Source organism: Botryllus schlosseri, chromosome 9 (assembly GCF_051294905.1).
Source record: "Botryllus schlosseri isolate E-star chromosome 9, Bs_hap1, whole genome shotgun sequence".
Taxonomy (NCBI): Eukaryota; Metazoa; Chordata; class Ascidiacea; order Stolidobranchia; family Styelidae; genus Botryllus; species Botryllus schlosseri.
Window position 1 is genome coordinate 12,632,918 of NC_137244.1, and position 26,937 is coordinate 12,659,854.

The window sequence follows — 26,937 nt, forward strand, 5'->3', positions numbered from 1 at the left end:
TCGTCATGAACTAGAAATGTGACGTAATAGCTGATCTTCTACCTCATGGTAGCTTTTAAAAGTGATGTGATAGTGAAGTTTGTTGAGATCCCAGTGATTTCTACAGTAGTTTTAGATTAACTTTAAGCTCTTATATCGAAAAAAATATATGGCACTTGAATATATTGTTGAATACTTGAAATTCCAAAATGCCGTCGCGGGCCGCACAGAATGCTCTCGCGGGCCGCGTGTTTGAGACCTCTGGTCTAAAGTATGACCGCTTTATTGTGAAGGGAACTGCCGTAGCCTATATGCCTGGTTTTCAACGAGAAAAAGCATAGGCGCTTATGCAAGTAGCGACGGATTATTATCATTATTGAATGCAAAGATCAAGCTTAACAATGACACTTTAATTTGTGTGATCTTATTGGGGTCAGGTTGTAGTACATAATTGGGGTTTTGAAAGCTCTAAGGATAGGCTGAATCAGCGGCTTATGCTTGACTCTTGTCAGATGCTTGCATCAAAATGTATTCACCTGCAAGTGTTGTCAAAGTCCTTGATGATGACCCAGAAAAGAGGTGTAAAAGTAAGCACATACTATGCTGGACATCATATGTCAAAGTCCTTAATATCGCGCAGAAAAGGGGTGTAAAAGTAGGCACAGACAATGCTGCATAGTGCATAGCATCCAGCATAGTTTGTACATCATATCAAGCATAGTCTGTGCTTGCATTTTAACATCGTTTCTGCGGCATCATTAGGGACTGTGAAAACACTTACAAGTGAATTAAATTTGCTGTAAACATCTGACAAGTGCCAATTAAGCCTAAGCGACGTTTGATTCATCCGATCCCCAGTGTTGGGATGACTCGAGTCATGACTTGACGCCGAGCGCCGAGTCAAGTCAAGTCAAGTCATTTTTCGTATGTCTTGACTTGACTCGAGTCACTTTGCAAAAATGACTTGACTTGACTTGACTCGGCGCTTCAAAAATGTGGATTGACTCGTGACTCGGAGCAAAACTTACGAGTCAATTTCAAGTCATCAAGTAAACGGTGTCGACTAAATCAATGTATTTTGTGCATGTTCGGATTATTCACGATTCGCCATTGTAACTTGTGTGAGCAACCAGTCATTCACTGATTGTACGTTTCACTGATCCTACATTGTTACATCACAAATACACTGACCGCAAACGAAATGAATCAAATGATCACAGCTTGCGGAATTGGGTGTCAATGTCATCGATTTTCTCCTTACGATGACTACAATCACAACTCCGCTGTCGGGTAGTTGTAATGTGGCCTATGAACAATGAACATACTCGAAATTTGCTATCTTGAAGGAATATTTATTATTAGTATTTCTTACTACAAATTCGAGAAATGTGTTGAAGAAAATCACGCAATTTTCAACATATACTCAGAATTTGTTCGCCGGCCGAATGAAATCATTTGGCGAGTCGTATGTTTGACACCCATGATGTAGCTATGCAGTGACTGACGCATTTTATTAGCAGTTCTACGTGTGCGTGAGCGATACAACGCATTTTTGCATGCATATTTAAATTTATATTCGTTATTTGATTCAAGATAAATGACCAATTGATCTCTTTAACACAGCTAGTAAAATATTATGAATTTGAATGATAAGAGATCACTCATACTTCGGAAATTCAATTCGACTTGAATTGTGACTTGACTCGTAACTTGAGTTGACTTGACTTGACTCGAGTCACCTCCAAAAAACGAGTGACTTGACTTGACTCGAGTCACCTTTGAAAATCGATTGACTTGATTTGACTCGAGTCAAAATGTGCAATGACTCGAGATGACTCGTGACTCGAAGGTAGTGACTTGATCTCAACACTGCCGATCCCTAGAGCATTCAAAACTTCAATTATGTACTACAAGCTGAGCCCAATAAGATCACAAAAATTGTAGAGTCATTGTTAAGATTTATCTTTGTATTTAATAATGATATAGCCTTTCTGAAACTAGAAATCCGTCCCTATTTGCATAAGCGCCTCTGCTTTCCCTCGTTGAAAACAAGGCATATAGGCTACGCCGGTTTCCTTCATAATAAAGCAGTCACGCTTTAGACGTTTTTGTGAAGCAGCTGTTGTTGTTCATCATGTATTTCGTACCTCAACATACCCTGAATCAATCCTAAATCATTATCTGTCAACCTATATACAATGCGCTTTCAGAATCGCCGCCGGTAGCAGACTCCTTGATCACCTACACCAGTGTTCCCAACCTTTTTCGTCTCGTGGACCCCTCGGCAGATATTTGAGCAAAAATTCCCCCCTTATGAATAAGTTGCCTGTGACTAAAAAAGTTTTTTTTACCGCACAACCATTTGTTGACTCAACAATTTATGGCCAAACATATTCAGATATGTCCGAATTATGTCGAATGCGGACCGCACTACACTTTGTAAAGTTCCGCTAAATGTGGCCTGTTTTTTTACCATTCGGGTAGCCGCTAACGAAAAATATATCACCTTAAGTCCATTTGCTAAGGCTTCGAGTTGAATCGATAAATTTGGTGTGTTCTTCACGTTCGCTCATGCGTTGGCTTAAAAAGGTTAGCATTTTCACCCGCGGCCTTTGTGCTTAATTCGGCTTGAATTTTTCCTGCTTAGTAGCAATTTGGTCGAGAGGCTGTCACCGGCCCAAACGAAATCGTCTCGTGAGCCTCACTTTATCAGAGGGTGTAACATCTACGGAGGGCATTTAAACATTCACCTAGCTTAAAATCCGCCTAAGAAACATACAATTGTAAAGAACCAGTTTCATACTCTAAAAACCTTGTGAACCCAGTGTATCTTCTGATACATCCCTGAAGTCAGATTCCTCCCTAAAAATTTCAAAATTCCCCCCAAGGGGGGGATTCCCCCCGGTTGGGAACCACTGACCTATACAGCAAGCCACTGCTGTCGTGGTCATTGAAGCATAGCGGACTAGCCAATCAATAGTCGTGGTTTCGTGATTGCTAGTCTTCTCGCCGTTCTATGGTCGGTGGCACGCCCATTCTTCGGCAGCTACTTTCAAACGCTTTGCACGAAATCTTAACGGCCTTCCTGTGAGCTTCTTTCAGGCTCATTGTCGTTTTTTATCAATAATCTATAGAATTAGACATTACAACCGTGGATTCGTAAGATTTTCCAAATTATGGACAACCCTAGTGCACACGAACCTGAACCTTTCAGAGTTTCACAGCATCTCTAGTAGCAGACTAAACTAAAGGAAGAGCTGGTGAGAGGATAATCTACTTCCAAATCGATGAATTTATCAACTCACGGATTGGCCATAAATTCAGGACACACGGCGTTCTGGTCATGTACCCTAAATTGTCTGGCTCTTAATAAACCCAGTTAAAGTAACCCGTCGAATTCCAAGGGGTCCAGAGATCCCAGTTTAAGAACCTCTGGTTGGGGCATCATTGTATACTGTAGTGTATCCCTATTCGTACTGGCGATGATTAGGCATTCAGGCTACCGAAATCGACTGATTTATTATAGAAAAATCCTATGTTTGACAAGAAGACCGTCTACTTCCTAACCGACGAATTGATTGCCCAAGAACTAGCCGTAAATTCCGGATCGAACCTATGATTTCTTGACATTTCACGGAAGAAACTCTGGTTAGTGTAACACAGAGGTCTCAAACTCAACTGTGCTCGCGGTCCAATTTCTTAGTTTTGATGACGCCGCGGGCCGCACCACCAATAATAGGGATATTCAACTCAGAATTTCAAAGTAGGCCTTATTTGACGGGAGCTTGAAGACAGGCATTCCAGAAACATCATGAATATGTAATTTACTATTGTACTATTCGCGCTTGACACGGAAAAAATCGTATTTTCAAATATTTGAATAAAATTGAATTTATGCCTGGCATTATTTATTCAAATAATGAGTTATAGACATCATGCGAGAGGATGCATCATGACCAATGTTCCCTTTAAGCTGCGCACGTGCGCAAATGTGCAGTGCTGACAAGGTCTCTGCGCACAGAAAATCTAGGTTGCGCACAAAAAACCCGAAGTGATGATTGTTTTTTTAGTCGTTACGCATTGTTGCCTAAGGGTCTGCGCAATGAGTTGGTGAGTCCGGGCACTGCGTAAAAAAATAGAGGGAGCATTGCTCATGACATCGTCGAACTGTCGGGTTATAATATTGCAGCTAGTGGACCTTTGACGTGCCACAATTTTAAGTAGAATATTTTGAAACCTACTGAAGATTGAACTGATATCAGAGCATTTGAGCGGTGTAGCATATAGTCGTGATAAGTAGGGTATTGTTTCTATGTCATTGCCAAAGTCAAATTAAATCAGCGTCAGATTTTGCCTTCGATTATTATTGGAACATATCAATAACAACTTGAATATAATCATTATTGAGCCATAGTAATAGCATTGTTTCTTAACCTTAGCGATCGTACCCCTCGTGCTGCCAATAATATTTCTCGTAGCCCCTGTTCATTTTCAACATAATTTCTGATTTTACCTATATTAAAATTAGAAAGCCCATACACGTCAAATTTTCAATTTTCCAGCTTCCAGTTGAGTAAATTGGCCAAGAAAATATTCCCCAGCATATAGGCCTAATTCCACAAAGCATCTCGTACCCCATGATGTGGTGCTCCGTACCCAGAATGGGGTCTACGGACCCTGGTTAAGAATATAAATGTCCAATCGCCCACGAATTCATTGGTGTTACAACTGCGGAGCGTGCTACTATACCTTATACTCGCCACCGATAACAACATGGATGAAGAGATCAGACAACACCTAACATGTAACCAACTATACGTCGCGGGGGTCACATAATGCCAATGGTTGCGATACTGACCTGATGAGATAGCTATATATACCCTACGCAACTCAAGCTACCATTTATTGATATATTACTATTCCCCATGACAGTTTCATAGATTGTTACGTCCGTAGGATTGCCAAGTAACCGTTCCGCGTCGCAAGTCCTTCTCCGATTTTAACGTTTGACTCGACACATCTCGAGTTATATTTATTTAATCACCCAGTCAATCCGAAATCGAGTAATTTTACGAAAGATCGCACAAAACCAAATCACAATATTTTCAGTCACGAATCATCAACGGGTCATGTTTTATCATCATGAACTACAAATGGGACGTTATAGCTGATCTTCTACCGCATGGTAGCTTTTAAAAGTGATGTGATAGTGTAGTTTGTTGAGATTGCAGTGTTTTTATAGCGGTTTTAGGTTGAACTTCAAGTTCTTATATCTAAAAAAGATATGTGGTACTGGAATATATTGTCGAATACTTGAAATTCCAAAATGCCGTCGCGGGCCGCACAAAATGCTCGCGGGCCGCGTGTTTGAGACCTCTGGTGTAACACGATTTTGATGCACTGGTATGGTATGCCATACATGAAGCCTTGTTTACCGTGGTACACCACATGTATGTTTTTGTGTATTCTAGTATGTTGCCTGTACACCGCTTGCAGAACATAGTACTAGTATCTCGTTTTCAATAGATTAACTGAAAAAGTCTGTCTAAAACTGCTGACATTTCAGTACATTTCATTAGCAGTAGATCTACTTACGCAAAAGTTGAATTATCTTGATGAGATTGTTTTCGATTGCGATTCTTGATTAGAATCATCATCACATTGACTGCTAAATCACTCACTCTATATTTCCATTCGATCAGCTATATGGATTTTGAGCATATGTAGGCTGCGAATTGTACGTAATCACCGACTTGACTGCATTCAAACATTGTACAATCAACATAACAAAAGTCGTGTACCATATTCGGATCACTACCCATACCCACGGTTCCGACATTTCAGGGCTGATATAGCGACATGCAAGACAACGGAACAGTTTCAACAGAGGTTGCTGAAGGTGGTGGCAGTTTTGAGAACGTTGCCGTCATCAACTGGGCTCCGCCTGCTCAAGATTCAGTCCCACCCAATGTTGCTGAAGGCAGTGGCAGTTTTGAAAACGTTGCCGTCATCAACTGGGCTCCGCCTGCTCAAGATTCAGCCTCACCCGATGTTGCTGAAGGCAGTGCCAGTTTTGAAAATGTTGCCGTTATCAACTGGGCTCCGCCTGCTCAAGATTCAGTCTCACTCAATGTTGCTGAAGGCACTGGCAGTTTTGAAAATGTTGCCGTTTTCAACCTGGCTCCACCTGTCATTTATTCGGATACAGCACCTGTAATAATTAATGAGGGCTTGTCCGTAGGTGCACCCGTTTATATACAACTGAAGCCTGCCATCAATGTTATCAGGAATAATGTACGAAACGCGTATGTTATCGACACCTTTGGCGTGGTACAAAATGCAACCGTTAACTACACCTTTCAAGAGCAAATTGCCAATACTTCTCGGCTATGTGGCTATCCCCTCTTTCTCGAAAAAGAGATGTGTGAAAGTGGCGAAGAATTGTCTTTTTGCACCAAGTCTTGGGCGGCTGTGATTTTTGGACTGATCGTCGCTTTGCTCGCGGCAGGTATCATAAGTGTCAATGCTCTTATACTTGCGCTGGTGAAAACAAATTCGACGATGAAAACACAGCATCACATCATAAAAGGTAAACCCATTTCTATAACAATTGGTTATTTCAAAGTGGTCAGGCTTGACGAGAAGTTGCGGTAAAAGACCTCTATACTTGGATGATTTATTTTGAATCTATGTCAAACAGACTGTTGCAAACAGTAGCCGTTGCAGTTTTGGAGTACCCTAGCAATCTCTTACGGATGCTGTGAACATACAATGAGTTCGTGATCGAGCCAACCTGAATTTTGTGAATTCGTTGCGGACCCAAAGACATCACATTCGTGATTCTAAACGCATTCTAGTCGGAAGAGTAAAAATAGTTACGATACTTGTGATGCTGGAACTAGTAATATTCGGAAGAAATAACGTCACCAAAACTAGGTTCCTATGACTTTGTGTAGTGTGAGCTGTAGGCTACCGAAGGGGTATCAAACTCAACTTGCATCGCGGGCCGGATTCAAACCTTCGGATCGCTCGCCGCCGGACCAAAATTTTACCTCAAAATCCATGCCCTTGTTTTTCATTAAAGTATTATATTAGTACATGCATTATATTAGTGATATATTTTAGCCTATTAATATACTACATTATATAGATGTAATAATACATTACATTATATTGTATATTAGTATAGTGGTTCAATTCTAGCTATACCTTTATTCTCAAACAGCTGAATTGACTAAGTAAGAACGGTGATTGGTTATTAGAAAACTGTTATATATTACTAAATCGTGACTCGGGTTTCTCCGACAGTCGACGAGCAGGTCCACATTCAAGTCGAAATACAAGCAATTACTACTAAATAAATATTAGTCCATCCTCAATATTACCGGACCACGACTGACCTATCGATCCTGCCATGACATGCCCCTCCATTGCTTGTTGCTTGCTGCTTTTTTCTATACTATCTTCGTTACTTTTCATTCAGTGTGCATGCCTCCTCTTTACATCACCTAGGCCAAGGTGGGTGTCTGATTCCATAGACTACTTCAAGTCGCTTCGACACCTCCCTATCTTTTCATTGAATCGCATTTTTGTGGTGTATTGAACTGATAAAAATTGCTAATAAACAATGATGATGGAGGCCAGTGACCTCTTGAGTCAGATATTTGATTTATACTTCTGTGTAACTATTATATAACGGTCTCGCATTGGGGTTTTCGCTTCTGTGAATAACTAGTTTTTTCCATTTGTCCATAACACTTTGACCTCAGTTCGTGCATATTTTTGCCTTCTCGGAATTGGGTGTCAGTGTAAACGACTTTTTCCTAATAACGACTAGAGCAGTGGTTCCCAACCTTTTTCGACACATCGCCCCCTTTTCAAGCTCAAGGCCGATCATCGCCCCCCAGATTTTGTGAACCGAAAAATCGGTATACAATCTGTAGTCATCGGCGGGTTGACTAAAAAATAAAAAAAAGGTCAACTTTTCGGATCGTTGTTGAATTTTATACTTTTGCAACCAAATTTCCGTGGGTTGACCAAAAAAAAAAGGTCAATTCTCCGAATTGACTCCAAAATAGCCGTTTTAACGCGTCATCGCCCCCCTATCGCCCCTTCGCTATTTTCGCCCCCTGTCGCCCCCTTTGTCCATTTTCACCCCCTATCGCCCCTTCGTCATTTTCGCCCCCCTAGGCTGCCAAATCTCCCCCTGGGGGCGATATCGCCCACATTGGGAACCACTGGACTAGAGTGATACCACAAGACCGCTGTCGGGTGGTCATAATGTAGCCTGAGAACACTGAACATACTCGACATTTGTTTTCTTGAGGGAATTATTTAATAGAGGTATTTCGTACTAAAAATCTCAGTCTTTGTTAGAAATATGCAGGATAGTATAAGTATTTTTGAATCAACTCAAAATTGCTTCGCGAATCATTCCACGTTATACTCAACCAGGATTCGGGTACTCGTAGATCGTACTGACCAGCCCCAACACGAAATGTGACCAAAAAAAACAAACAATTGACGTCATATCTGTCTAAACAAGTTTGTTCTCTCATGACGCAGTCTCATCGCAAAACGTTACATTTTCTTCAAACATGTGTTCAAGACCCAAGTTCAAGAGAGTAAAACAAATGTAGTCGTAGATAATCGTGGTCACTTTACCGTGTAATCCTAGTCGCAATCGATTACTCCAGTGGCTCCCAACCTTTTTACTCCATTCCCCACTACTGACTTTTTCCGAGTCTTCATCCCCACAACCTAAAATCGCTCTATCTAACCCTTGAAAACACTCCCTCTATTATAGTAGTAAGGACCTTCTACTTGTGCACCTTAAGACGGGACAGGATTGATAGCGACCTCGGGTGTTAAAGAAAACAATAATTGTCACAGTTGTTCATAATAGTTGTGAACAGACGTGAATCCGAAGGTCGATTCAACTATGATATCGTATTTACATCTCACTTTAATCTTAAAGTTTATCAAACTATATGTTTCCCAGCGTGATATGCAGGGTGTCACGGACAAGCTATTTGCTTATTTTAATTCGCAGAATATCTGTAAGACGTCTGACAGTAGACAAAATCAATCGCCATCTTCTGCAACATAAAACTACTTGTGTACTGGTAACCTGCGAAATCCCGATTATTGGTCGTGAACTCCTGCGATAACCTAACCGTTGACATCGCTGGCCAACCAATTTCCAACACTAAAAATGCCAAATACCTTGGTGTTTTACTGGATTCGGACATGTCCTGGAAGAGTCACCTACAATCACTCAAACCACAACTATCGAAGGTATGTGGTCTATTTCGCCGCCTTAGCTACACTCTGCCTGTCAGCGTGCTGTTGATACTCTTCAACACTCTAGTCCTATCAAAGTTACAATACGGAATTCTTTTTGTTGGGGTGCTGCCTGCAAGAATACAATTGACCCACTGCAAAAACTTCAAAATCGAATCATCCGTATCATTGCCAAAGCCCCACGGGGGCCTAGATGTGCAACTGATAAATCGCTTCTCAAAAGATTTGGTGTTCTAAACTTTGAAGATATGAGAAAGCTAGAAATTGCCAAGTTCATGTATCAGTTCCATTGCGGTCAATGTCCCTCAAATTTCAACGACTACTTCACCTCGGAAACAAAAGCGCACAAGTACAGCACGCGCGCGTCATCGAAGAACAACTACCATATGATCATTACTGAATACAAGAAAACGCATTGCTCTATCAAGTATGCCGGACCCCAATTGTGGAACAGCATCTCGCCGGCTATCCGACAGTCGTCGAGCATGTCCGCATTCATGTCGAAATACAAGCAATTTCTTCTAAATCAACACTAGCCAGTCTTCAGGATTACCTGACCACGACCTAAGATCGACCTCGCCCTCCGCCACATGCCACCTCATTTTGTCGCTTGCGTCTTATATTCTCTGCATTACTTTTCATTCAGTGTGTATGCCTCTTATTTACATCGCTTAGGCAAAGGTGGGTGTCTGATCTTAATGGCTACTCCAAGTTGTTTCGACACCTTCCTATCTTTTCATTGTATCGCAGTCTTGTGATGTTTTGAAACGATGAAAATATTAATAAACCTGATTGATTGATTGATTGATTGACCTGCAAAATTCTACGAAAGATTTATTGCACGTAATGCCGCTCGTGATAGACGTTTTTGTGACCCCAATATTGGTTAACCATATTCCAGAACTTAAAATGAGTTTTTGTGAACACACACCATAAAATTAGCGACGAATGCAGTCTAGAGCAGTGAACTAGTAGCCTAACTGTAAATGCTGTGGTGCCGTTATGCGTCCGCACAGATGTATATACAGTATGTAGTGATTTTGTAAATGCGTCTGTTCTCCACCAGAAACCCGTGAATTCCCCATGTCTGGTCTGCTCAACGAAGAGGGTCTATGGACCGATCCATGACTTATAGCTTGAGTTACCATAGTCTGGGCTACGGAAGGGAGGACACTTTTAACAGATCACAAAAGTCAGATTACCAGACTAGATAATAACTGCTGATTCTAAAATTTGTAATAGAAATCTTTTGTTGACGAAAAAAGAGTAGGCTATTTTTGTCCAGTCCTACTCCCGAATCCCCCGCTCGAACGTCCGCAATAGAGATTTCGAGTCATTTATGGCGTTTCTTAGTTCAGCCTGTCCATTACCCAGGGTATTAAAGCTATAAAGGAGGACGGATTTCTATGAAGGAGGACATTTTGGACTTACTGAAAAAGGAGGACAAATCCTCTTAGAGGAGTACTTATAGTGACGCTACTTATAGCAAGATTACCACGTTTCGATTCATTCATTGTATTCATTGTGCCACAGAAAAAAATATTGCTTCAAGTTTCGCATATGATGGGACGTATATTCAATATGAGTATAGTATAGTTGAAGGGATTCGGCATGAATATTTCCTTACCAAATATTGCGATGAATAGATACATTGATATGTCTTTCTATCGCTTAAGAGTCTCTATTCATCTGGTTTCTGCGCACAGAAATCTCTATTTCTTTTTTGTTACAGCCTCGATGGCCCTGGCTGACTGCATTGTTGGAATCATACTGCTACTCACAGTACTGCCCGCCATTGCATGGACCCCAAGTGTCACGCTGGATGAGTTTGTGGCTCATCCCCGTAACACAATCAACTCGCCAGTTGCAATATTTTTTGGAGCTCTTCTAAACATTTCCGTACTGGTGAGACATTTAAATATAATCATGTGTTGGAGTTCACAATTGTATAGGCATGGAATGAATGGGTTAATGAATGCATTCATTCATCGCACCAGGTGAACCTGATATGAACAGGGTGTCCGTGATACGACTAGGGTTGCATTCAAAACAAACATGTCCGAAACATAGCCCTTGTTTAAAACATGTTTTTTTAGCGATGATGTCACGAATCTTTAATTGTGACGTCGCAGTGTATTGACAATTGAAAGTTTGGATTAAATATGGCTCCTTCGACGAAAAGAGCTTCCGGCAACTGTCATAAATAGACCAAAAATATCTTTAACCAGGACTACATCGTTATGCACAGAGGTGGTCAAAGTAGTCAAGAAAGCTACTCAAGTAGAAGTAGAAGTACTTCTTTCATAAGCAACCTAAAACTACTTGAAGTAGAAGTAGAATTTCCTAACTTTATATCTACTCAAGTAAGTAAATAGTTATGAAAACGGTCGTAATTCGTTCGCATGGACTGTCAAAAGCTGCAAATGGCTCTATGCGGGAGGTGCTTGATTGATATTGATGCATCCTAGGAGGTGTCAATTTTTGACAACATAAACAGTCGTCCACATCATGGGATGTAAATGATGGTATTGATATGAAAATGCGATACTAATCCTTTGTTTACTCGAACACTCGGTTTTAGAGAGTCGTAGCATGACGCCCTCCCAATATTATAAGGCCCCTAGTTCAGTTGAAGAGCAATACGGAGAAGTTGTGTCAGGTACGGTTTTAACACTTTGCGCGATTAGTATACGTTAATTAAAAATATTGTGGATCGTAAAAATGCCATATAGTGTTTAGCTTTATTTTCGGAAAATATAAGTCATTACTACACTTGCATTTATACTTTAACATGTATGTTCTCCATAAAAAAAGAACTGAAACTATCATTAGAAATCAACGTATAATACTCTTAATTAAAAGAAAAATACAAATACTACTTCTAAAAAGCGGAAAATATATTTCATATCTTTTGTCCAGAAAGCTTCAACGGTGATCGACTAAAACAATTCTAACGTTGAAAAAGTCAAAGTCCAATTTTCCAGATTAGGACACGTAATGGGCTGCTAGGTATAATAGGTAATTGCTAGATTGCCAAACGGTAGTTTCAAACGTTATGGGGGGCCATCCTTACTGTGATGAAGTATTTGATATAGGCGACAATGCGGTGTGAACGGAACCACCACGCAACCCGGTATCTATCTATCGGATACTTTCGTTAAAACATATTTGTCACTACATATGTACAGAGCGCGAAGCGCAACGAAAATTCGTGGCATGACATGACTTTTATGAAAATTAGATGTTGGTACTACGTGAAAACAGCCCCGAAATTCCTCAGGCTATCTTTCTTATTAGAGGATTTAACTACTTCTATTTGACAAACTGAAAATAGCCGAAAGTAAGTAAATAGTGCACAAAATATTACGAAGTAGAAGTAGAAGTAGCGATAAAAAGATATACTTGAGTAAGTACCAGAAGTAGGGGAAAACTACTTGATTACTTCGAAAAAGTAGAAGTACTTCGTTACTGACCACTTCTGGTATGCACCATTTTTGTGGTCAGCGTTCTTCATTACCAGAACAACATTCCGTATACTAACGATCTATATTTACATGTAGGGTTTGATTATCCGGATAACAGTTAACCGGTTCACCGGTTAACTGCAGGTATTTTTAATATCTGATATCCGGATATAATTCTGCCGGTTAACCGGATAAAAGAGTATCGTTGCTAATGCGGTTTACACTTTTTAGTAAGCTTCAATAAGTATTATTCAGTGTTGCGCGCGGCCGATTAGCATGAAGCGTGTTGCCAATTAGCGAGATGCGTCAGTGCACATTGCACAATGTAACGCGACGCGATCTCCCGCTGAGAAGATCGTTAAATTAGGTCATTGATTGCCGCGGACTCGGCTATCGTCTCTGGCCTGATTTATCGCGTCTTCTACCAGCCTATAGCTCCGCTGGATACAATAATCGCATCTGCAATAGGCCCTGTGCAATGTGCACACTGCACACTGCACACTATACCATCGCTGGCCTGCACAATCGCATCTGCATTGGCTTGGTGCTCAGGATATTATCGCTGACCTACACAATCGCATCTGCAATAGGCCTACGAAAGATATCATCGCTGGCCTAACCATCGCGTCTCGGGCCTAGCATGCGTCGGCTCCTATCTCACGATGACTTGGTGACGATATGCCGTTAAGTGCATTCTGATTAGCGATTGTGACAGTGACATCGCGAAACTGAATGACATCGAATGTTCGCAAACATGTGCGTGCATGCAAGCGTAATTGATTCCCGCTGATACTTAATTCGAAAAAAATCGGAAGCCCCTCATTTTATTTCAAACACCCCCCTTATTTTTCGGCTGGCTGCGTGGTTGATCACGTGAATTTCTCACGGAGGAATTGGAGCGAAGTATCATGTCGGCATCAATTCCAGTATCAGCTACTCGTCCTTCTAGTACTCCAAACCTAAACAGAAGAATGGTAAAAAGGAATGTAAAGTCGTTTAAATTTCCGGGAAACGACCTGCCAACCTTTAGGTTTAGCCAGTGGTTCCCAACCTTTTTCGACTCATCGCCCCCTTTTCAAGCTCAAGGCCGATCATCGCCCCCCAGATTTTGTGAACCGAAAAATCGGTATACAATCTGTAGTCATCGGCGGGTTGACTAAAAAAAAAGTCAACTTATCGGATCGTTGTCGAATTTTGCAACCAAATTTCCGTATTTGACCAAAAAAAAAAGGTCATTTCTCCGAATTGACTCCAAAATAGCCGTTTTAACGCGTCATCGCCCCCTTCGCTGTTTTCGCCCCCCTAGGCCGCCAAATCGCCCCCCGGGGCCCACGTTGGGAACCACTGGTTTAGACTCTCTACGAATCGCTACTTACTATCAAGCCCACTTCTGTGGAAGCTGAAAGAGCATTCAATGCATGTGGACTCTTTGTTACAAGATTCTGGTCCCGGCGACAGGACGCCACAATTGATGCGTTGTGCCTTATATGAAGGGCGTTGCAGAAGCAGTGAACATTGAATTTGCGTGACTTTTCTCGTATTCGCTCGTGCTGCGCGTGTACGTATAGGTCTACTCTAGAATAACACTGTGGAATGATTTTGCGATCCGTTTTTCATGCAAACCTCGTGAAATCGATTGTCTCGCTTAGCAGTTATTATCCAGTTAACCGGTTAGATAAATTCCAAATATCCGGATATATCCGTTATCCGGATAGTGAAAATTATTGATATCCGAACTAACCCTATTTACATGCTATAACTGTTGAACCGACGACGATTTCGATCGTCCGTAGGTTCATACTACATGTTTTCTCGAAAGTATTTACACGATTATGGCATAGGTAGACAATGTTTGAAAAAAAGTTGTTTTTATAAAAAGGGCATTTTTTTGAAACATTGTTTAAAACATATTTTAAACAAAGTGTTTTAAAACACCGTTTGTTTGAAATGCAACACTAGATATGACCATCATGCTAATTAGCATGGTCAATGGCCAATTGGTCATCAAGTCTAGCTGTAGGCTTTAGTAAAGAACAAGTACGCCCAAAGAAAAAAAACGTCAACAAAAGAAATATATTAGTAATTGCAGGAATGATGAGCAATATACTTGAATACATAGCATTTAAAATTACAGCATGCAAACATTTTAGGGATTATTCCGTCGTCGTCACGATAATCACTACCCAAGTGGGCTACAAGTAAAATATGCTCGTGACTGCAATCATGAAAAAGGTTGAATAAATTAACCACTAACCCAGTGTTGACAGCAATGTTAGATATATGAAATATACGCAAGAAGATATATAGACCAGGGGAGTCAAACTCAATTTGGGTTGCAGGCCGGATGTGAACCTTTTCATCGCTGGCAAACCGTACCAGTTAAAGGATTCCAAACTGTTAACCTCCAAACCCATACCTTCTTTTCACTGGAATGCTTTATCATCAAGTCCATAGACAATTCCATAAAACATATCATATATATAGTCATTGGAACTATGTTCTAGGAATACCATATTCGCAATCAACGGAATTGGCCGATTGAATGAAGGTATAAACTGCTAAAAACAGTGAATCAAACGCCGATATAACTTTGGCATATTATATGCTCCCTCTGTATGTGTCGCGATTCGGCGTTGGTCCTCTGTTATGTGTGGTATGGAATACAAGAGATCTACCTGCTGTGAACGCGGACCTTGGAATTTCGTTCATTTTTTTTCAATCCCCACCAGTACTTCACTGTAGGCAGGAACCTTTTGAGTTTGATGAATCTGGCAGTGCTGCGACAGATATTTTAAGTAGGCCTACGTTATAATAATATTATTCATGTCACTTATTTACAACGGTTTGGCAAAGGCGCCTTTGCTAATAACTAATAACAGTCCATTTTCCAGTAAACTCTGAACCGAGTGTGTACTTTTTTGCCTTCTCGGATATCGGTGTCAATGCCATCGATTTGTTTTTAATGGTGACTAGTGTGAAAACGCAGCAGGGTTGCTGGAAAAATGTGGCCGGTTAAAATTTGCGACATTTGCTGTCTTGGGGGATTATTTAGGTGAGAATATCTCTCACTAAAGATTCAACTTTTGTTATAGCGATCATTTGAGTGGCGAGCGATAACTTTCTGCGGAGGCCACGAAAAACAGCATGTTAGGGCAAGTTTTTGCAACTTTTGCAACATTTTTTACAGCTTCCCAAATACTCAGAAATAATGTAATATGGTGTTTTAGGCCGTTTGGGGGAATCTTATATTGCGACTTTTTGCAACTTCTTCGATTTTTCATTAAATATTTTTCATCTTTTTTCGATTTCTGATGCAACTTTTTGCAACTTTTTTCGATTTTTCATGTAAATAACTTTTTATCGGAAACATTTGTCACTATATGTAAATAATCGCTTGTTTATTTCACTGCCGGTTTAATTCGAGGTCCTTATTCTGATTTGACGTAAATTCAGGCTACACCACCGAAAATTGTATTTTCAATGGGTCTATTCTTTCAGGCTATTGATTTTGTGGAAGTCGCCAACACTGAATTTTGCTACAGTGCCTTGGATACGGTCAATTCGAGCTTCTCATACTCCAATAATTTGAAGGAACTTTCTCAGCAAAATAAATGCAACATTTGTGAAAAATAAGTGCAAGTTTCCGCGGAGTTGACTGCAACAAAAACTTGCCCTAGTAATTATTAATGAGAATTGACCCGCCCGACGCCCACCCTCCAAAACTCATGAATACCGATAAATCTAATAATGATATGCAATATGGAATTATCAATATTATTGACCAATTTCATTCATTAACTTTGAAAAATTTTCGCGCTTGCCGCACTGGCTTTCTATAACATTATTATTTTAATATAACATAATGTCTGTGGTAGTATAAAGATCCCTCCAGAAGTGGTGTTAATCACCCAAAATGGGCCCGAAGCCATCGTTTTTATTATATTTTTCATAACTCCAACGGGGAGGGGTCTTTTACCTCATCAAACTTTTGAACCTGCTCAATTTTATTTTCTGACTGCGCCCTTGCGCATGAAAACACCAACAAAGGAATGGTACTTATCAAGAACGTAATGAGGCAGTCCCTAACCGACATAAATTGTGGTTTCAAATAATTGTACGTGATATTTTCATGTTGCTGTTGCGTTATATTCAGGGATCCATGTACCACCTACTCTTTCTGAGTGTAGAACGGTTTGCCGCCATAAGATGGCCTTTCCGGCACCGGAAGAGAACAACTCGATCTCTTATATACAGTCTTTTCGGTCTGTGGGTTGTCACAATCGCTTTGGCCATCACGCCTGGTAAGTTTAAGAATGCTATATTGGTTTACCTTCGCGTTTGGTGTGCGAAGCTCATGAATCTGGGGTTTCCGGTTAGCAAACGAACCTTATTGGTTTGTTAGAAAATCTTGGTCGAAATATTCAGCTTTCTGTTTCTGAATATTTAGTGCCTCTCTGCTTTGAGCTTTGCACTCAATTACACTCACCCAATAGCAAGAACGAAATACACTACATGTCTTGTTGGGATCCGGTCACTACCTTCGGATCACAAGACATGACTTCCCGGGGGTCGTTTGCCTATTCTATAAGGGTCTCGCGGCGTGGACCTTTTAATCAGCTTCTCAAATGGAGCGAGAGTAAATCGAGATGATAGTGCTGACCTTGTTCTGTAAGAAGCTCACCAAATTTATAGGTGGGTTGCGGAATATTTTTAAATCCGAAATTGCGTTGAGGCCTAAAAAAAATTGAGAACCACTGCACAGGTGATAACGGGAGGTTATAGATTGAACATAAACGCATTGCTCGTACCACCCATATTGGATTTCCTAACATCGCTAAAGACGTAGTTATTTTTAGGAATCGCATTGCGCGGATTCGTGTATTGCAGCGAGAATTCGATTGAAAAATGTCGCATCTAAAGAAATATATTGTTATACAGCTGCTTTTCCGGAACACTTCGCTTTCCAGTTCCAACCTCCTCTACTTATTTACATGATGACTTTACAATCTTATTCCACATGGAGAGGACCACTATACGGAGCTGTTACAATCCTCGTTCCATATACAACTACGGTAATATGTGGTAGAATATCCGTAAGAGACTGAGATAGACTACCTGCCAACTTTGGTTGTTGAAAGAACCAAAAATCCGAACAGAATTAATGTATTCGCAGCTTTTTACTAGGGATGGTGTGAACATGAGGTTCACGATCGGATTCTGTGAGCGAAGTTCAGAAATTTGGAGGTTCGCGTTCATAAACGAACCTTGGTAGGTTCTACCCTGCGAACCTTTCTCATGTAATACAATTTTTCACGTCATTTTAACGTCTTTGGTTGAGCTTTCCGTTTGCGAATCTTTAGTTACTCTCTGCTGAGAGCTCTGCACGCAATCTCACAATAGCAAGAACGAAACACACTACATGTAGGAAGTCAGCGGATTGTGATTAATCAAAGCCAACCAATCAATTATTTACATCAACGAATTTGATATATAGAATGCATCGATGTCTAATGTAAAAAGTCTATCTTGATTTGTTATCCTTATTTTATCATAAAAACCAAATCTGTCCGATTGGGGTGTTGACTACTGTATAACCTGTTTTTGAGATAATATCTGGCGCAAGTATAGAAACCGGTGTTTCACTCCGAATACATCTGTCCGGTCTAGCCGAGTCCGCGTCGAAATTGTTGGCAAAGCGACGGAAGATCGCAGTAGCGTTTGATTTGATTGTTCCATTTGATACATTAGGTGACGTTTCAAAAGTTACTATGTACTTCAGCATTGTGGCATATTGCGACCTGAGTCGTCAGCAGTTATCATGTCTATTAATATATAACTTTTAGGAAATGTAGGGTTGGAATTAGCAATATGACGTCACGTGACGGTATAGATTCGTGTTTGCAGTCACACAGAACCTTCATAAATGTCGCGTTCACACGAACCAAAACCTTTCAGGGGTTCGCACCATCCCTAGTTTTTATCCCGTAAAATATGCATAATGAATAAAAGCATCTGTGATCTTTCGAGGATATGTTACCATCATATACCCTTGCATTAACCTATAGCCAGAGAAAGAAGAAAAGATATATAGGTATGTCTTTTGCGTCAAAACAACGTATAGATAATATATAAACCACAAAATAAACGACAAAACGAGAGGAAAGCATCGGCAGAATGATAAAAAAGCAAATTAAATGATCATAGTTTACTCTTCAGCTACAGATTCATTTGTTTTTATCTGCGCGGTTCACATGCTTTTATATGTAGTTTATGAGTAATCCTATACCCCAAATCTATATAGTACATAGTATACTATAGTATAGAGCAGTGTCTCCCAAACTTTTTTGAGCTACCGCCCCCCTGGACAACGAATGAAGTGCCACCGCCCCCCGACACCCCCCCTCCCATTCTACACCACGCCTGATCATAAAGCGAAGTTGTTCTGCATTTAATACAGCTAATAAGAGACGAATGAAGCTGGTGTATCATTATCATCATTCTCGTCATATTGGGTTTGAGTTTTGATAGGAACTATATCACTCTAAAATCTCCCGTGTTCACTTCATGAAGGTCTACTGGCAAGTCGGTTTCTGCTGTAAGTCCGGAACTTGGTCACGGCGAACACGTTCTATCAAATATGAGTGGGGAAGGGCAATGACAAAAAAGGCAACCCGACTCCAGTGAGAGTGTTTATTTTAATTCAATTGTGTATCCAGAACGATTGTTCGGAGATATTGAACTTCTGAACTCAAAATTGCTCTACACTGCAAATAGGGTTACCATATTTTGAGAATCTGAAAAGAGGACGCTATTTGAAAACTTTCAGACTTACAATACTGAAGTGAAATCCATAAAAAAAATTTCCCGAGTTAGCGGCAGGTTGACTAAAAAAATGCTATTTTCTGGCTCACGTCTAAAAAAATCCGCCAGACCGTTACTCGAGCGCTGATTTCCTTTATATCAGTCCAATTACAACGTACATTTAACCAAAATTTATAAAAAATAGGACAAATTCTCGAAAAAGGGGACATTTAGGCGTCCTCCGAGGACACTTTCATAAAAGTCCAAAAAGATGACAAAGCCTTCTAAAAGAGGAAGTATGGTAACCCTAACTACAATGTAAACCGCTGCTCAAACATTTCATGCCTGGAAACTACACAGAATGGATTGATTATCCGGTGAGGAATCTCTAATTGGAATATATCCTGGAACCAAGTCTCCATCGTCGTGTAATTTTGTGAGATGATTGATTCATGTTTCTCCATCAAAATCAGGCATTCGAGCTGGAACGGTAGCTCAAAGCAGTGCCATCAGGTTTCATCATTACTAAGAACGGATATATTCTACCCTTAAATTTTGAGAAATACAACCGTCAAGTATGAGTGAGGTCGTTTCTCGCAAAGAACGCCGTGTCGAAGGCCACGGTGACAGCGCTGTGGAAAATCAACGATCGTTTGAAACAGATGATAAAATCACGCAAGACAGTTTCTCTTAAAAAGCCATCACATGTTGCAGAGAGCAATAACTGCTCAAATATACTTTGTAGTTCTCACAGCAGCACACAATGAACCACGCTTTTCGGGGATGCTGCCGAATGGTGACTGCCAAATTAGTCTATTGATGAGCAGGAATAACATTGTCAAGTAACAATGGACTTTTCCGGTACAGCTGAATAAATGGACGGACGACCCTAAATTGCCCTTACTGAATCTATTATGCATTTTTACTGAGAACCTAGCTGCGTTATTAATCAATCGTTTCAACACTTTACGCAGCAGTTGCCTTTTAAACCTACACCGCCCGTATTTGCTCTCAGCGCCCCCTTACCACCCAATTTTCTAGCCAGCGCCCCCCAATCGCCCATTTCATGGCCAGCGCCCCCTTCACGCTCGCGAACGCCCCCAGGGGGGCGCTGGCGCCCACTTTGGGAAACACTGGTATAGAGTATACTATTTGTACTATAAATTCTGACTTATGAAATCACATGCAAGAAGGCCGTCGGTCCTCGGCAATTGCCGGGCCAGACACTAAATATATTTCAATTTTTTCTAAATTGCAAAATGATACCGGAGATTGAAGGTTTGTCTATTAATAGTAGAAGAAAAAAACATATTTCAAACTGATTAATAAATTTAGAACGCTTTTTGACGTGATATAGATTCCATGGTTTACTTTCGGAAACTTGAGAATATCAGATTTCCTGCATCCACTGGTGTCGACTTATGGGACCAAGCTATTTCTCCTATATACTGTACATTTATAGATTACCGCTGGGACCGTATACAGCCGGTTTGAAATGGTTGGGTATGCGTTTCTAACGCTTGGAGACTGAAAATATCCCCAACGCATTTCTCCACCAATCTATTACCTTCTTGCAGGTTTGTTTCTGTATAGCGACTGCTATTGACATATCTCAAAAGATGAAGAAAACAAGAAAGAGGTTCGGCAGCGACCACAAACAAGATAGCCTCACTCAACAGGGCCCCAGAAAAAATGAAGTTCGACGTGATATCTCAGTCTTCGTAACCCTTTCAATGATGATAACGGTGTTCACGGCGACTTTGCGTAAGACCAGCCTATTTTTTAAATGTCGGTACCCTACGTGGCCCTTTATTATTAGATTCTCGAATGAATGTAGATATTACATCGGAATTCTGTTGACGTCTGTTGTTGACTATAAGATATTATACGGCCATTTATGCATTCAGACAAACAAAGGAACGAATATATGTGCCTCTATATGGCAATAAAGTCAATGAGACTCCAATATGTTTCTAGTCACACACGAAACGTACTGCATGTACTATGTAGGGTTGCATTTAAAATAAAACATGTTCTAAACAAAGTGTTTTAAAGAGTACTTTAAACAAAGGCCTTAAAAAATCGTGTTTTTTAAAGTTGTATAATTGTGCCATAATTGTGTAAATACTTTCTAAAAAACATGTTGTATGAGCCTACGGATGATTACCACCCGATATAGCCGACATATACGATATGGGATCTTTGAAAACTTTAAAATAGTCGGTTCAACAGCTATATAGTACGTAGATATTTCGTCAACGCTATATTTACAGTATATTTTCGATAGTCCATGTCAATCCAATATGACGTGACAATTGAATACTCGAGACGTCATGGCTTGAAAAACAATAAAAAACATGTTTTGAACAATGGCCTTGTTTTAAACATAACATGTTTGCTTTAAATTGATTTTTGTTTTAAATGCAACCCTAACTGTATGACTTGGTATTCTGTACAGTGTGGAATCGTGCATAGGCGGATATGACAAAGCAATAACGCCCAATCCACGGTAACTCTGTGCTTAACATTTAGTGCTACGTAGGCACATGTCATACACTACTATGTATAGTATAAAATATTCCATTTACAGTGCCGTTTATCATTGTAATAATCTTATTCGCCGCTGGCTTGCTGCATTGCAACGACTTCGAAGGATATTATGTCGCTACTTATTACATCGGCCTGCTTAACAAGTGAGTGGGTTGAACATTATATGATAAAATACCTACTAAAACTTCCAAACGCACCCTCTCCCTTCTGAAATGTTTAATGCAGCGCCTTGTAGTTTTGTGACACTTCATGTCTTTGCAGAACAATTTTGCTCGTTTGTAGTTTTCGTACTTCATGCTTCAATTGTTATCGTTTAGTTGGTTTTCGATTAATAAACAAATAGAGTTTCTATAGTAGTTACTAATGCTACTCAAGTAGTAGAAGAAGTACTGCCGTAAACTTCCATGTGACTCTTGGAGGTACACACCTTCAATATATAGTTGAATTCAATGATATTCATATTGAAATGAACTCAAATATATTCGGCTGAAAGTCGTCAGGGCTAATCGTCAGCAACTTGTACAGGATTCAAAAGAGCTTCGTATATCAATACTTAACAGCCGTATCAACATTTTCCAACCGCTCTACTAGTTTCCCTACATTCGATACCAAGCCAACATAGCCATAAGTCGGTTACATGAGCCGTACACTCTTCGCGGAAAGACTGTGTAGTCAAACCCAAACCGCGGTATAAGTCTGAGCTAGGTTCAGATGTCGTGTCCCATGTGTTCAGATGTCGTGTCCCACACCCGTATATCAGGGGTGGTACTCGGGTGGAAATGCACACCATGTACTCCAAGAGTGTACTGTTATGATTCATCAATCATCATTCTTCCTACAGATAATGCAGTGGTAATCACACTCTCGTTTGATAGCCAGAATTTTTATGCTGTGGAATCATTTTACCTTCTGATGTGTACCAGCACGAATTCAACTGTCCCCATCTTCCACATAGCTCAGTTTCCATCCACAGATGCAACACCAATGGGTTGCGGGTGCGAGTCAGACCAAGGTCGACTCCAGAATTACTCTGGTTTGAGGTTTATCTAGGCTCCTCCTCGTCATCCAATCCGTGTAAGCGATGTCTTACAAAAAGCCTATAAGTGGGCCGTGCTACAAGTCGGCATCAGCTACAGGAAAAATGAAGAAAATTGGCGTAAATGGCGTAAATGACCATATAGTAGTAGACAAACACCATGAATACTACAAACAACAACAGCTCAGTTTCCAACTTTTGACAGAATCTATGAGCGTACAGACTATTCATGACTACTTCTAAGAACTAATTGCTTACTTGAGTAGATTTGAAGCCAGCTAATTCTACTTCTACCTGTAGTAGTTTTAGGATGATTTTAAAATGACTACTTGTACTCGTATAGTGGATTATTGCGTCACTACTTCTACTTCTAATTGATTAGCTTTCTTGATATCCTTCACACCCCTGGTGTAAGCATATATAGGTATCTTAAATTTTGATTTGCCATTGTTTCAATTTGTAGCTTGGCGAACGGGGTCATTTACAATATCAGAGATGGGAAATTTCGTAAAGCTGCCTGGAAACTTTTGTGTGGAAAATGCTCGAAACAAAGTCAGCCGAGCGAGGAAGTTTCGACATCGATTATGCGTTCATCGACTCACTAAATTCCAATCGCCGACCAGCACCTGCTTATTTAATTGAAGGCATCAACTATATCACACGCAATCTCTGATCCGCCTCTGAATCGAATCTTGCAGGATGTTTAACTGATTAACGGTATACTAAAATGTATGACGACGTCGCGATGGTTACATGACAGTAGCTGTAATGCTATCACCGGGATAGTCAGGACTGAGAATGGACTGTATCGAGAACGAGAATTTATATTACCTCGAACGGACATTACCGATAAGTGATATAACTACGAAAGACATTACCAAGAACGAGATCCATACATGAAATTTGACACATAATGCGCACACGTTGGATTGGCGCAAGCGTCATCGTGCGAGCCTCGATAAATCAGAAGTTTGCTCTCGCAAACGAGCCTTGGTAGGTTCTACCATGTGAAAATTTCAGTGAAAAAATGAAAGTTTCGGTAATCTCAAGCTCTGTGAACGAGATTCCTTAATTAACACTCGATGTGTCACGGTGACAGTATAGAGTAGTGGTCGAGAGCCCATGACTTGAAAACAAATTGTTATAAAATTAATTCATATTTCTCAATTGGCGCTGCCTCGGCTTCCACCGGCTGGAATCGAGCCAAATTCGGTGCGCAGTGTTTTTTAGGCAACCTAAAAATTAAATCACAGAATCTGCGAAATCCGGAAAAAATGTTATTTTCGAACAACTCTTCTGCACATAATATTGCACTGCTTGTGCTCCTATTTTGCACAACGCCGCATCGACGCCTGCATGTCAATGCAGTATTTGAATCCACATTGTCTTCCTGATCGTCATCACGAAACAAACTTCATTGAAAGTGACATTTCCAATTACAAATTCAAATTACAAAGATAGTCAGCCACGTTTCAGTTTATAAGATAGTTTACTCGCATTGTCGTTTAAATCTAGGCTTTTTTGCGCAACGTTATGTAGCCTAACTGCCGAAGAATATGGGAATTGAGAAGTCATGTAAACCAAATTATTTCATTTAACAATATTCTTCGTCGTTGAAGTTACCGTCCGTTCGCTCATGAATGCTACACCGGTTTTTTGGAAGCCGCTTAACAGTAACAACTGTGTTACTGCAGAAGATTCACACGTTTACTTCTGTCTACAATTGATGGTTGCGTGCTAAAATGTACATCTTAAATTATTAATCGCCTTACGTTTCGAAAAATATTATAAGACTCTCACGAAAATAAAAGTAAAAATGTTAAGCTTGCGAAAGGTTCCCGATCGCTGCAGCTAAGCTAGATTGTCACATGCTCAACTGTCGTGTTTTATTGTGTCGCATGCAAGAACGTCGCCGATCGGCTTGATTAGTGCTGTCGCTGTAGTATCACACACAGAACATAAGGTGCACACGTTGAATCCCAAGTAGTAAACTTTGATTTCGTGCAAGCATGACGTCGCGAATCTTCAATTGTGACGTAACAGTCAATTGTACTCCTTGTATGACTCTTTCAGAATTATAGTTGAAAATACAGAGTCAATATTGCTCTTTGACGAAAGAGGTTCCCGACCCCTGGTATAGAGTATTATGGTATGGTATTACAGAGCATGGTTGTATATAAATAAATATTTTGCACGGTGCGTTTTCGTTGTTTACCGTGCTAGTATTTGGAATATTTAGGAACTTTATTAGCAAACCTTATAAACTGAGCAATGTTGTCAGTGACTAATTGTGAAAGTGTTCTGGTTTCTTGGGTGAGTTCGATTTTTGCTACTAGGATATATTGTTTTTAATCTTCTGACTTCTCTCTGTGTATGCGTCGCACGCTGTATGAGCTTGAACAGGTCCGCTGTAACATACTCTTTCTGTGTGTGAATTAAACTGATATTACCAAGTGTAGAGACGACTCTAAATAAGCCGTATACAGCACGATACAGATTCAGATTCTCATTGCACCCTGATCCTTATTTCATATATTGTATATATTGTTTTAACCTGTGATGTTTCATGTCTTTCTTAACCTTCATCGTGTTACTCGAGATTGATATGAGATTGCGGCGTTGATACCTTGGTCCTTCATTGTATGTAGTTTGCTATATATAATCATGATGCCAATAACACTATAGTATAAAATATCTGATCCGTGGCTATGAACATTGAACATGCTCGTATACCAAGAGACCACAGAATAGTATTGCAGAATCAACAACTGGAAATATTTTGGCTTGTTCTTCAATTATAAATAATTTTGATTGAAATATGCCGCAGAAACTGAATTTGAAAAGAGCGAGTATTATCTCAACAGCATTGTGTGATGTGCATGTTCTGGTTGCGTCACAATACCAAACTATGACACAATGCCACATTGGAGGCTGGTTTTGGGAGATTTCACGACCACGAGTAAAATAAAATTCATATTTTCTCAATCAGTACCGCGGTAGCTTTCGATTGTTACCCGTTTTATCAAATTTAATGCTCTACAAGCCGGTCAAGAATAACCGTCAAATTGCCTTTGACCAAATGGAAAGTGGGACGTAAACCAATAAGCAATAAGTCGAATCCGAAAATGGCCTCAGATTTTCTCTATCACATCACGTTTTTGAGGTATGAAATATCACTAATTTATTAAGAAAAAAAATCAATTTTTGACCCCCCTCTGTTGTGAAAACAAGGAATTCTGATTCACTAAACACTGTTTTATCTGCAATATTACAATTTTAATTAGCAAACAAGCATTCTATATTATATTCACACAAATTTGTGTTGTCTTTATTAAAATTTCATACCTTGGAATAAAAAATAGGCATGCAAAGGAGCAACCATAATAACATCAAAGGCTACATTATGCTGACCAACATGTCGACAGGATAGGTATTATCTGAATTATAGCCTACAATTCAGACAATATGCACAATTGCACATAGACATTCCCATGGAGTGCAGAAATTCTGAAGACACACACGGAAATAGCGAAGTGCCAAAATAAAAATTGACCAGAGGTGGTCAGTAACGAAGTACTTCTACTTTTTCGAAGTACTCAAGTAGTTTTCTTCTACTTCTGGTACTTACTCAAGTAGGTCTGATTTTCGCTACTTCTACTTCTACTTCGTAATTTTAGGGATATTTCATATCTCGAAAATGTAATGTGATGGATAAAATCTGAGGTCATTTTCGGATTCAGCGCCTCAAAATAAGTTAAAATCAGTTGTCAAAACCCAAACCTGAAATTTTGTGTAGACCAGTGT

General features: G+C 40.1%; 1 protein-coding gene across 1 annotated transcript; it reads left to right on the forward strand.

Annotated features, from left to right (window-relative positions):
• Positions 1-3,220: 3,220 nt before the first annotated feature.
• Positions 3,221-25,591, forward strand: LOC145447277 (uncharacterized). The gene is made up of 7 exons (XM_080325695.1): positions 3,221-6,568; positions 11,015-11,187; positions 16,900-17,047; positions 17,685-17,818; positions 21,125-21,311; positions 22,138-22,240; positions 23,597-25,591. The coding sequence occupies exons 1-7, from the start codon at positions 5,839-5,841 to the stop codon at positions 23,736-23,738; spliced, it is 1,617 nt and encodes a 538-aa protein (XP_080181821.1). The 5' UTR covers positions 3,221-5,838; the 3' UTR covers positions 23,739-25,591.
• The last annotated feature ends 1,346 nt before the right edge of the window (positions 25,592-26,937 follow it).